Source organism: Eptesicus fuscus, chromosome 16, assembly GCF_027574615.1.
Source record: "Eptesicus fuscus isolate TK198812 chromosome 16, DD_ASM_mEF_20220401, whole genome shotgun sequence".
Taxonomy (NCBI): Eukaryota; Metazoa; Chordata; class Mammalia; order Chiroptera; family Vespertilionidae; genus Eptesicus; species Eptesicus fuscus.
Window position 1 is genome coordinate 46,351,808 of NC_072488.1, and position 12,795 is coordinate 46,364,602.

At 42.5% G+C, this 12,795-nt stretch overlaps 1 protein-coding gene across 6 annotated transcripts in view; it reads right to left on the minus strand.

Moving 5' to 3' along the window:
• Positions 1 to 9,955, minus strand: part of GCFC2 (GC-rich sequence DNA-binding factor 2) — a 35,650-nt gene extending 25,695 nt beyond the window's left edge. For 5 of the 6 annotated variants that reach the window (XM_054728032.1, XM_028154318.2, XM_054728033.1 and 2 more), the window contains exons 1-5: positions 9,590 to 9,955; positions 7,749 to 7,874; positions 5,907 to 6,131; positions 2,502 to 2,599; positions 176 to 291 (exon numbers count right to left, since the gene is read on the minus strand). In XM_054728032.1, the coding sequence (XP_054584007.1) occupies positions 176 to 291; positions 2,502 to 2,599; positions 5,907 to 6,131; positions 7,749 to 7,874; positions 9,590 to 9,875 (851 nt within the window). In that variant the 5' untranslated portion in view covers positions 9,876 to 9,955. The remainder of the gene's footprint in view (positions 1 to 175; positions 292 to 2,501; positions 2,600 to 5,906; positions 6,132 to 7,748; positions 7,875 to 9,589) is intronic. The other variant, XM_054728036.1, reaches the window with a different exon arrangement.
• Between the last annotated feature and the right edge of the window lie 2,840 nt (positions 9,956 to 12,795).

Below are 12,795 nucleotides of genomic sequence, written 5' to 3' on the forward strand. Positions count from 1 at the left end.
ACGAAAAAAGAAATCAGTTGTGCTAGTGTGGTAACATAGGTGATGCTATTTTTCCTATCAATCTATTTAAGATTAATACTTGTAGTTAATAGTTTAAAAGACTATACATAGAGTGCTAAATTTTCACTATTAAATGTCTAGGACAAGTGTAAATTTTAATATGAATATTACTTACCTACTATTTATTTGCTTCTTTATAATTTCTAAATTTACTGGTGGAAATGAAATGGAAGTATCAAACTTCTTCACTGTTTGAAATTTACTACTGTGAGAAAGATCTATGTTTCTTCCCTAAAAATAATATAAAAATTAAAATTAGTTTTCAACATTCATTAATCTTATAATTATTAATAACATAAAAGCAGATTATATACTTCAAGAATTTACTAGGTCAAAATTCTATGCCATTGACATTTTTCATAGATACAATAAAATATTTTTAAATTCTCAGTTTTCATATAAAGAACTTTAAGTTAACATGTAAGAGGCAAATTACAAAATCTTATTTTTCTTTTTCTTTAATCCTCACCTGAGGACAAGAGACAGAGGAAGAGAGAAAGAGAGAGAGAGAGAGAGAGAGAGAGAGAGAGAGAGAAGGAGGGAGAGGGAGAGAAGGAGAGAAAGAAACATTGACTGGTTGTCTTCCATATGCATTTGACTGGGAATCAAACCCACAACCTAGGTGTGTGCCCTGATCAAGAATTAAACATGCAACTTTTTGGTGTATGGACTGATACTCCAACTGAGCCACCTGGACAGGGCACAAAATTTTATTTTTCACAAAAACATGGTTCTCAGTGTTTTTAAAGCTAGTTTGGTTTATTATCTAAAGTAAAAATTATGCAAACAAGTAGTTAAGAATAAGAACTGTGGCATGTTTTTTCTCAAAAGTATTTTTTTAAATGTTGTTGTTATACTGACTTTAATAAAAAAAAAAAAGGGGAGGGGGGGACGAGACTAAGCCTGTTATAGTCATAAATAGCCTTCTAAATCATTTCCCTGGTCAGAAACTTCTAAATTACAACCAAAAACCAACCTTTACTTAGTTTTTTAATTTTAATAACATGCAGATTTTTACAATACTTTCTTAGCATTTTTACTAAAAGATTAAATAAAACCTTGTATTTTTACAGTATTATACAATTTATAAGCACTGTGATTTAGATCATTATAATTTTGAGCATTATAACCTACTCAGTTAAGTAACATTATCATTCCCCATGTTATTGATTTAGAAAACTGAGATTTAGAACAATTAAATCATTTGCTCAAAGTCATACAAATATTTATAGAGCACTCACAATATCAGGGACTGAGGGATATAACACTGAACAAGATAGTTAATAATTCTTAACTTCATGGGATGTATATTTAATTTTTTAAATATATTTTTTATTGATTTCAGAGAGAATAGGAGAGGGAAAGGGAAATAGAAACATCAATGATGAGAGAGAATCATTGACTGCCTGCCTCCTGCATGCCCCATACTGGGGATGGAGCCAGAAACCTCTGACCGGAAATTAAATCATGATTTCCTGGTTCCTACGTTGACACTCAACCACTGAGACACATCGGCCAGGCTGGAACATATATTTTAATGGTAGTGTTAGAACTCAAATCAAGAACTTCTGACCCCAAGTACAATATTCTTTTTGTTTGTAAGTTTTGTTTTAAACCTATTTGTTTAAACTTCACATTTAAGAAACTTACCATATACTATATACTGTCATTTACTATACAATTAAAGATAAAGATACAGCCCAGCTGGCGCAGCTCAGTGGTTGAGCACTGACCCATGAACCAGGAGGTTACAGTTCGATTTCCAGTCAGGGCACATGCCCCGGTTGTGGGCTTGATCTCAGTGTGGGGCATGCAGGAGGCAGATGATTAATAATTCTTTCTCATCGTTGATGTTTCCCTCTCTTTCTCCCTCTCCCTTCCTCTCTGAAATCAATAAAAATATTTTAAAAAAAGATAAAGATACATTCCTTTCAAATAGCTTGTAATAAATATGTGGAAGGTGTTTAAATAGTGGGAAAAGCACACATGTACATGGTGTAGTGGGTTAAATGGTGGCCTGCCAAAACCCCTAGAACTTACAAATATGAACTTATTTGGAAAAAGGGTCTTCGTGGGGTATAATTAAGTGAAGCATCTCAAGATGAGATCATCCTAAATTATCAAGATGGCCTGAAATCCATCAAGTGTCCTTATAAGAGACACTGTGTAGAAGCACAGCGAAGTCCATGTGAAGAAGGCAAAGGAGTAATGTAGTCACAAAGCAAGGAACACCTGGAGTGACCAGAACTTGGAAAAGGCAAAAAAGGGATTTTCCTGAGAGCCTTCAAAGGAGCATAGCCCTGCAACACCTTGATTTCAGACTTCTAGACTCCAGACTGTGGGTGAATAAATGTCTCTTGCTTTAAGCTGTCACATTTGTGGTAATTTGTTATAGGAGCCACAGGAAACTAATACATGACATAAAAAAAAATTTTTTTTACCTTTGTGATTTTAACTGCTTTCCTCATTTGCTGCTGTTCCCAAGTATCTTGATTTTCATCTTCCTGACTTTCTTCACTTGTTTCTTCATTTCTGGTGGCTAGGAAAAAACAACAGTTCATGTATAAATATTCAATAATTTTCCAATTCTAATACAGCAACTAACATTTTTGGGGGACTTATTATGTACTGGCTTAGTAGCCTTTTAGATGTGTTAACTTATTCTTCACAATAATTCTGGGAAGAAGGCATTATTACTACTCTCATTTTATAAATGAGAAAACTCAATTATTAGAAGGTTAAATAACTTGTGTGAAGATAGTGTTGAAGCTGGGCCTTGAATCTATCAATTTAACTCCAGAAACTGTATTCATCACCCAAATGTCCTACTCAAAACATCAGACTCATAAAAAAAGCTTGAAAAACTAAACAAAAAACTTTTGATTTTCCCTATCAGTATCTCAATTCTGCATGAGACTCTAAATATTTAAAAATAACTTTTAGGTTATAAGGAACCAAGTCTCACTCTGAAATAATAGCATTTGAAGTAACAAAAATGTTGGCAAAACATAATATTGTTTATAAATGAGAAATGTGAAAATGGTCCTTTGAGATCTAGATTATTGGTTGAAGAAATTGTTTATTATAGCAGGGAAGATTTTAATACCTGACATCTAAAATCCCTGTAGATGCTTACACGTTTAAAAAATAATCTTTATATGCCCTGGCCAGCATGGCTCAGTTGGTTGAGCCTTGTCCCATGTACTGAAGGGTCACCGGTTCAATTTCTGGCCATGGCATATGCCCAGTTTTCAGGTTTAATTCCCGATTGGGGTGTGTGTGGGAGGCAGCTAATCAATGTTTCTCTCTCACATCAATGTTTCTCTCTCCTCCTCTCTTCTACTCTAAAAAAATCCCCCCAAAAACCACAAAATCAATAAAAACCCATCTTTATAAAGGTGACAATGAAAGTTTTTAATACCAAAAATAAGACTGAAATTTTTTAACCTGTCAAAAATATCAAGCAGAGATCAAATGATCTATCCTATATAATAATAGCCTAATATGCAAATAAACCAAACAGCAAATGACCGGTCACTATGACACATACTGACCACCAGGGGCTGGCAGACACTCAATGCAGGAGCTGCCCCCAGCCCACAGGCCTCAGGCCAGCCAAGGCGGGTGCTAGCAGGGGCCCCCAGATTGCCCCATTGGTCACCCCATACAGGAAGACGACCAGTGGCGTGGGGGGCGGGGCTGGTAAGTGGTGGCGCCAGGCTGGCCAAGGCAGGTGCCAGCAGGGGTCCCTGTTCACCCTGCCGGTCACCCCACAGATCGGCTCTTATTGCTGGCCTGGCCTAGACACCCTACTTGTGCAAGAATTTCGTGCATCGGGCCTCCAATATATGTATAAAAGCCCAGTGACCGTTAGGGAGGAACAACCAGAACAACCAGTCACCATGACACGCACTGACCACCAGGGGGCAGACACTCAATGCAGGAGCTGCCCCCTGGTGGTCAGTGTGTTCCCACAGCAGGAGTGCCACTCAGCCAGAAGCCAGGCTCATGACTGGTAAGCACAGCAGTGGTGGCAGGAGCCTCTCCTACCTCCGCGGCAGCGCTAAGGAGCAGCAGGGCAAGTGGTAAGGAGCGAGCAGGCAGGCGGTAAGGAGCGAGCAGGTGGGCAGTAAGGAGTAGCAAGCCAAGTGGTAAGGAGCAAGCAGGCGGGCGGTAAGGAACGAGCTGGCAGGCGATTAGGAGCGAGGGGTCCCGGATTGCAAGAGGGCGCAGGCTGGGCTGAAAGGATCCCCCCATGGACAAATTTCATGACGCGGGCCTCTAGTTCAGCGGTCGCCAACCTTTCGGACCTCACAGACCACCGGTTGGTGACTGCTGCTCTAGTCTGTCTATATATATAAAAGCCCAGCAACTGAATGGCGGAATGACCAGAACGACTGGATGACCTGTGGCTATGACACGCACTGACCACCAGGGGCAGACGCTCAATGCAGGAGTTGTCCCTTGGTGGTCAGTGCGCTCCCACAGTGGGAGCACCATTCGGCTGACTGGGATAAGCGGCTGCTCCCGCAGCAGGAGCAGCCACTAGCAGGCCCATGGTGAGGCTAAGTCTCTGCACCTATCAAATACCTGAGACAATCTAGACTCTGGCCTGACCCCACCAGCTGATGCAAGCCCTCTAAGGTGTTCTAGAAAGAGCACGGGGAGCTGGCATAGGCAGATGGCAAGAGGGGATGTGACTGTGGACCCCCCAGGGAGGCTGTCCTGATGGCTGAGGTTCCTGGAGCACTGATGCCCTGAATATCCCCAATGGTGTCACCGACCTGGCATCACACATCAAGGACATTCACTGAGTGGCTTTGCAGTGCAAAGCTCTCTGCCAGGTTCCTCCAGGACACAGAACATGCTTTTACCCAAGACATTACCCTAAAATATCAGCTCAGACTAATTTCCTCATTCAGCAGTTGCTCAGAGAGGGGGTCCACAGCCGCTCAGCTGACCAGGATGAGCGGCGCTCCCAAAGTAGGCCGATTGCCGCAGGCCACACCCCCATGTGCACGAATCCATGCACTGGGCCTCTAGCAGTAAATAATATACATACCCTTTGATAAAATTTTGATACAGATTTTTTTTAGAGGTCATGATGTCATTGACCAAGTTGGTATTAAATAGAAAAACAACTTTAATATCCATTAGACTATGAGACACTACATTATGCTTTTATGCAGATTTTAATCATAGTATTATCTATATATATAAAAAGCCTAAGTGACCATTATGACAGAACAACCAGTCGCTATGATGCACAGTGACCACCAGGAGGCAAACTCTCAATGCAGGAGCTGCCCCTAGCCCACATGCCCCTATCGCCAATGGGGCCTGCCAGCCAACCTCCTGGTCCTTTCCCCCGGCCGGGGGTGGGTGGCGGTGGACGAGGACAGCAAGGGAAGGAGGAGGGGGAAAGGCGGGGAGGCAGGGAACCGTGTGGTGGCGGCATGAGCAGGCGGTGAGGGAAGGAGGAGGCGGGGAACCTGTTCAGCCCTGATGGCCACCCAGGCCTAGGGACCCCACCTGTGCACGAATTTCGTGCACCGGGCTTCTAATATCCGGCAGAGGAGGGAAGTTGGGGGCAAACAGGCTGGCAGCAGAGTGGTTAGGGGGTGATCAGGCTGGCAGGCAGAAGTGGTTAGGGGCAATCAGGAAGACAGGCAGGCGAGCAGTTGGGAGCCAGCAGTCCTGGATTGTGAGAGGGATCCCATATTGGAGAGGGTACAGGCTGGGCTGAGGGACAACCCCCCTTCGTGCATGAATTTCGTGCACCGGGCCTCTAGTATCCTAATAAAAAACCTTGATGTTCATATATTGTAAATAAGTTAAATATGTACTTGTTTCTTCAGCCATTCTTTGTCTAAGTGTCTGAGGCTTTAGGGTAAATGGTATTCTTTTTTCATGGTCATCAGGCTCACTCTCAGGATCTTCATCACTATCTTTCTTTGTATCAGCAATGGTAGAAATATGTTTTACATCCAAAGAAATATAGTCTTCTTGGGCCCTGGCCAATTCACGTTTTCTGCGGGCTGCCTGAATAAAAGCTGCATCAGGGATATTTACTAAAAGAAACAAAGAGGGGGATATTAAAAACCAAACACCAACAGAAATAAATACTCTTCACATTAAAAACAAACAAACTGGTTTTCTAATTTTTTTTCACTATTTTGATATGAATGTAAATGGCTCACAGTGTACTTCTGAAATAGAAGAACACTATTTTGACAGAGATTAAATAATTTTTAATTTTTAAAATTTATTTTTAAATGAACCAAATGAAAAAGTATCAGAAAATATTCTGAAACCACTCCAATTTATCTTTTAACTCTTTTATTCATCAGGTGCTGTTGCTGACTTTTTGTTGAGGGCTAGCCATTTTATTTCTAGAAGCTCTGGATTGTCAGGGTAGAGATGGGAGAGGGCCTAGCATGAGTTGCTCAGTCAGTGATGACTGAAGAGGTTAGTTGGTGATAGACCTAATAAAAAGCCTTAATGTCCATATATTGTAAATAAATTAAATATGTACTTGTTTCTTCAACCAGGAAGAAACAGATCAGTTGGTGATAAACCAGTTTGACATACAAAGTAACAGGGACACTATACTATGATCCACGCCTCTCCAATGGACATCCAGGCGTATAGGGAAGTGAGAAACAGACTAAAATCATCACAGAGCCAAGTTAGCCTTCAAGGTAGTGTGGTGATTCCCATGTGAATACATGTGAGATGTTAAAAAATGTATAGGAAATAATCAGGTTCATTTACCAGGTGAAAAAATATTTAAGTAACATCTTTTAATAGAGCTTTGTTTTATTTTTTCTTTATTTTATACAGTATAAACCTTATTAATATGGACTCTTTAAATTCAAAACAAGTTTCTTCATGCATGATCTAAACTGAAATTAATCTTTACATTGTGGGAAGAAATGGTTTCGTAAGCAAAATACTAAGGTAAACAAAATGGCAAGAGAAATTTTTACCATTTCAAGCACTTCAAAATATTAATGAGGGGTGTCAAGTCATTGAGGCTCAAGTAATTATTTTCTAACCTTTCCCACAAACTGGTCCAAATTCCTTTGAAAATAAATAGAAAAAAAGGTCAAATTCCTAGAGATGTAGAAATGTTCCAATTTTTTAAATAGAAAAAAAAATAAATAAAAGAGACAGATTTCAAATAACCAGTGCTTAAGAAAAACAAAAAGTGCTATGAAGCAGTAGCTGCTGAAGTGCTACTGCTAGTACGTGGTAATAACTAGAAACCAATATGTAACTAGGAGGTCATGGTTTGATTCCCAGTCAGTGCACATGCCCAGGATGTGGTTCGATCCCCAGTGTGGGGCATGCAGGAGGCAGCCGATCAAGGATTCTCTCTCATCATTGATGTTTCTGTCTCTCTCTTCCTTCCTCTCTGAAATCAATAAAAAACATGTTTTTTAAAAAAAGGACACAGGCTCTGGGGCAGTGGCTGGGTTTGTATCTTAGCTGTGCTTCTTATAAGCTGTCTGAGGTTGGGCGTGTTATGTAATGGAAATGTAATGCAGAAACTTTGACCATCATCAGTAATAACCTACTTGCCCCATACTTGACTACAATTTATGTTATTAATAATAAGATCAATGGTACAGAAAATACTGATATTAGAAATAAAGTTCCTAAACAAAATCACAAATATTACCAACCTATTGATGAAAATTCTTCTTCCAGAGAGCTAGAGCTGTCGGAAGATGAACTCTGATCATCCTTACTTTCTGAGGCATCGTATGTTCCATCCTCTTCATCTGTTGAAAGGTCAACTGTTCTGCATTCTAACGGAATATTTTTTAATGTAACAAAAAGAGTCAGGATATTAGAATCAATAATTAGAATTCTGAGCAACACCATGGCATACGTATAATATGGTGTTCTAATTTTACTCCACATACTTAAAGTAGACATACAGATCTTTCTCCAACTTCCGTCCTCTCTGAAACCAATGGACAGTCTAAAAAATATACAAAGACTTACCCTACTTGAACTCCTTTAAAGGAGTATTTTACTCCTTTAAAGGATGCAATGAAAAGAGGAAAGGGAACACCAGAGAAAAACAAACAAAAAAGAAAAAATAGTTGTAGAGAATAAGTATAAAACAACAACAAAGTTTATGTGCCCTTAGAATGTGTTAGGCACATTGGAACTTGTTTTGTATAGTTTATTTCATTTAATATTCACAATTGTATAAAGTAAGTGCTATTACTGAGGAGAACTAGCATCTTCATCAGGACTGGAGAGGCTAAATAACACGTCCAATATCACAAAGTTAACCAGTGGAGAAGCAGGGCTTTCAACTAAATTTCATGGGGGGGCGGGGAAAATGATAAATACCAAAACCCAATTAGGGACAAACAAATCCAAGATAAAAGTAAAGCAGTGAAGCTCACCAGAGAAATGGTCCCACATTCCCCTATTAGCTCATTTTGATTCATCAGCATATATCAAAGGACACACCAGAAAAGCTGTTGAATATTCTATTGGGATCCTCTCCTTAGACCTCATCTAAACCTCTGGCCTTTGGAAAATAGATAAAAACCCTTAAGACAAAGGACCCAGTGTGTGCTCTCTTTTGAGCACACCTGGTGGCACCCCCTTCCCTTTTCTCCTAAGCTCCAAGCGCCCCCAGGAGACTTGCAACCAGGGGAGCAGCAGGCTGCAGCAGCTCTGGACCCCTCTCCAAGACTCTCCTGGTGCCTGGGTAACTTGTTCCCTGAGTCCAGGCAGCCCAGTCCAGGCTCACTCCTGCTGCTGTGATCTTGCCTCTTCTATCTTAAGCCTTTCTTTTGTTTCTCTGTTCCACGCTTTAATAAACACTCGCTCAAAACCACCTAGACTCCTGTCCTACACGAAGTCAAGAACCCACACGTTCCAGACCATGACAGGGCAGACCCATTCCAGTCCCAGTCCCTTTCCGGTGACAAGATGACTCACATAGAGTAGAAAAACATACATTCTGTGCAAACACATTTATGCTGCCTGAATCCTATACTTAAGAACACATAGGTACTTAAAAAATTATTGCATTGTATTTAACGCGGCTTGACACAGTCTACAGTGTCATCAATATACTGTTACTTAGTGATATATACATATTGTTATTTTTATCTGTTTTCGCAAATAACTGATTTAACTCTTTTGTGACGATTTAACATAAACAGCAAGTCCTGCACTAAAGCTATACCTGGTGATGGTTCATCTGATGGTACAGATGAGCCCCCAAACCGCGCAGGATTCCTTCTACTCCCCCAGGAGCCCAATGGGGAGATGCGGGCTGCGGGCCTGCTCGCGGGCTGGCCGACTCGCTCACCATCATCCCACGATTGAGCGTGGCTCGTGGTCAGCAGCGGGTTACAGAAACCTCTAGGGGCCTCTTCCCGCTCCGCCCCTAGCCCGTCACCTGGGGCGCCCACCCCGCCGTCCCAAGTCACCTGGGACGCCCACCCCGCCGTCCCAAGTCACCTGGGGCGCCCACCCCGCTGTCCCAAGTCACCTGGGACGCCCGAGCCGCCGTCTGTTCGGGGAGCAGCTCCGGCCGCGCGCCGGGAAGTGGCCCAAACCCGGCCCCGGCCCCGGCCCCGGCCCCGAGGGCCCCGGACGCGAAGGGGCCTTTCCGCTGCCTCCGCGCGGTCTCCTTCAGGGGGCGGCCCTTCCTCTTCAGGGCCCGGGACTGCCTGCTCCCCCGGCACCCCGGGTTCAACCGACGGCTCCTCGGCGCTGTCGCTGTCACTGGAGTCGGCTCGACGCTGCCGGAAGGTCCTTTTCGGCCTGTGGGCCATGGCCGAGACCTGGGCGCCCCGCGCGCGCCCACTTCCGGCGCAGCCAACCCAGGTCACCGCCAGGCTGCACAGCGCGCGCCCCCGCCCCCCGCCGGCCCCTGCCTGCGCGCGCCCGCTCCGCGCACTGGCCACGCCCTCTTCGCCGCGCGCATGCGTGCCTTGCCTCCTGGGAGTTGGTTGACCTGGGGACCCGGGATGCAAAGTGTTCCCTCTGGGAGGTCAGCCTGTGCGGGTGGTGCCGGCAAGTTCCCACCGGCTCCCGGTACTCCGTGCCTGGGAGAGCAGCACTCACAGGCTGTCCTTGTGCAACCCTAACTGGGAATCGCTCTGCCCGCGTCCTGGCCTGGAACCCAATCTGCTGTTTCCTACTTTCTGGAGAGAGTACAGTTCTCTCTCTGACCAGGAATTAAAAAGAAGTGTGTGTGGTTGTGTGTGTATTGCTTCTGAAAGCTAAACAGTAAAATCTACGTATAAATGATAGGTGTACAAATAAGTAAAAATCTTATGATTACTTCTAGGCATGAATAGGACCTGGTTAAATGCTTTGGTTCACAAGAAAAAAAAAGTATCTGAAAAAAGGGGTGTAATTTAGAAAGATGCGGGGGAAGGGGAGAAAGAGCGAGTTCACCATGGACTCATAGTGGTTGGTCCACTTGGTAAGACCCATTCTTACTTCGGTGCCTCTGACCATATCCATGTGGGGCAAATAAACATTTAGTTTAATTCCTCCGCATGTTTCCTTTCCTGTTTTAAAGTTCAAGACTTTCCAAGAAGTTCATAGAAAGGGTTATTTTAAGGGATAAGTTTCCAGACACTTTGCTCAGAAAGGGAGAAATTTAAGAAAAATATGTGTGATGTTGGTGTTCCAGAAGGCTGTCCTTTCCCTTCAAATGTCACCAATTTACAATCTATGTCCAAGAGAAATGTGACTTCAGTGTTTTCAGCTAGGTTCAGAGCCATCAGCTGATGTGGGATAGTTGCTTACCTCCTCATTTTAAACTACATTGCCTCCACAGACAGGACCCTTCTCTTATGCATCTTGATGTGCCAGTACTTATTATATAAATACTGAGTGAACATGAATTCAACAGACTAAACGTGTGGATGAGGGTATTCTGAAACCCGAGAACAAATTAATCCATGTAACCTGTTGGAGGCTGCAAATAGGTTAACAAACAGGTGGTATACTACCTAGACAAACAGAAAATAACTGCTATTTAAAACATAAACCAAATATTTGTTCTAAGGGAGAGAAGTGAGATAGTGGTTTTCTCTGGGTATGGCCTGGATGGGAGAGGACGAAAGAAACAGAACTTGTTTAATAAAGGGGGAAACTGTGGGCTTCCTCCCCTGATCCCAGGGAAAGAAGAGTAAATGCTCTAGAGTTGTTAACTTTAGGGGTGAGGGAGGGGGGGTGGATGTCTAATAAAATCTGAATTTCAGATAAACAAGGAATTTTTTAAAGATAAGCATGTCCCATTTAATATTTGGGACATACTTGCATAGGAAATATTGGAACTCCAGTCTAAGATAAAGAGAAATGGGCCCTGGCTGGTTTGGCTCCGTGGATAGAGCGTCGGCCTGTGGACTGAAGGGTCCCAGGTTCTATTCTGGTCAAGGGCATGTACCTTGGTTGTGAGCACATCCCCAGTAGGAGGTGTGCAAGAGGCAGCTGATCTATGTTTCTCTCTCATCGATGTTTCTAGCTCTCTATCCCTCTCCCTTCCTGTCTGTAAAAAAATCAATAAAATATATTTTTAAAAAAGATAAAGAGAAATGGGAAATTTTTCGAAGGGTAGAGTAAGGTGTTACATCCTGGGGATGGTAGTGGATCTGGAACCTGAGGAATAAGATGGTCAGTGAGAAGCTCCCAGTTGCAGAGGGTAAAGGAACAAGGGACTTTTAAGATGGAGTGCTGCCCCACTCCCCCTTTACACCCCCCAAGCCTTTACTGAAACTTTCCTCCACAGTCTTTAGTGGGAATGAAGGGTTTGGCCCCTGAGGTCAGGGTGGTGGCAGCACCTTCTTGATGTCTCCTCCGTTTCTGAGCTGAGAGTGCCAGAGGAGATAGAAGCAGGCTGCTGGGCACAGCGGCTTAGGATTGGCTGTGAGATAGACCTCGTCCCCAAATGTACCCAAGAAGGTGCAACTTTAAAGGGTAAAATGCCCCCCAGGGTTATACATGGAAACAGAAAAAGAGCAGCCAGAGAACAAGAATTTCCTCAAACAACCTTTCTGGGTACCCATAATCATCACTACCTTATAGCATTTGCTCTTTCTCATGAACACTAGGAATATGTTCTCATAAGAGAACAAGGATAATGCCACATCTCTTATTAGACCCACAGTATATTTACTTATAATGCTAACTTATTATAATATCAATTGACTATTAGGAAACTTTGCATTAATCACCTTTTGTACAATTTAAAATTTCAGAGGTTAATAATTGAAGAAAATTGACATATGAAAAATTCCCAACTTCTGGAAATAGATGTCATATTTACTCAAACAGACCATTTCCCCCTAAAGTGAAATGGCATTTTCTTCAGCTTCTCTTGCCATTGATTAGTGTGTTCTGAGCTCCCTCTAGTGAGAAATACACTACTTACAGAAGGATTGTGTCAAATAATCTTTGGGAAATTGCTTCCTTTCTTATTAAAGAGCTATTTTTCTAAATTCTCTCTTGTTATAAGTAATGGATATATTTTAATTTTTAAAGCAGTCTATGTCAAACTTTCTCAGAAAACAACATTTTGGGAAGTCATGTTTATACGCTCTTTGGGAATTAAAAAATAGATATTGTGAAAATGTATCCATAAAAGTAAGCACTGAATTGTGCTTTTATTTTTTTTTTCAGCATCTATTTTTTTAGCACTTACTACGATAGGAGCCTTGTTCTGCAACCAGAGGGTCACAA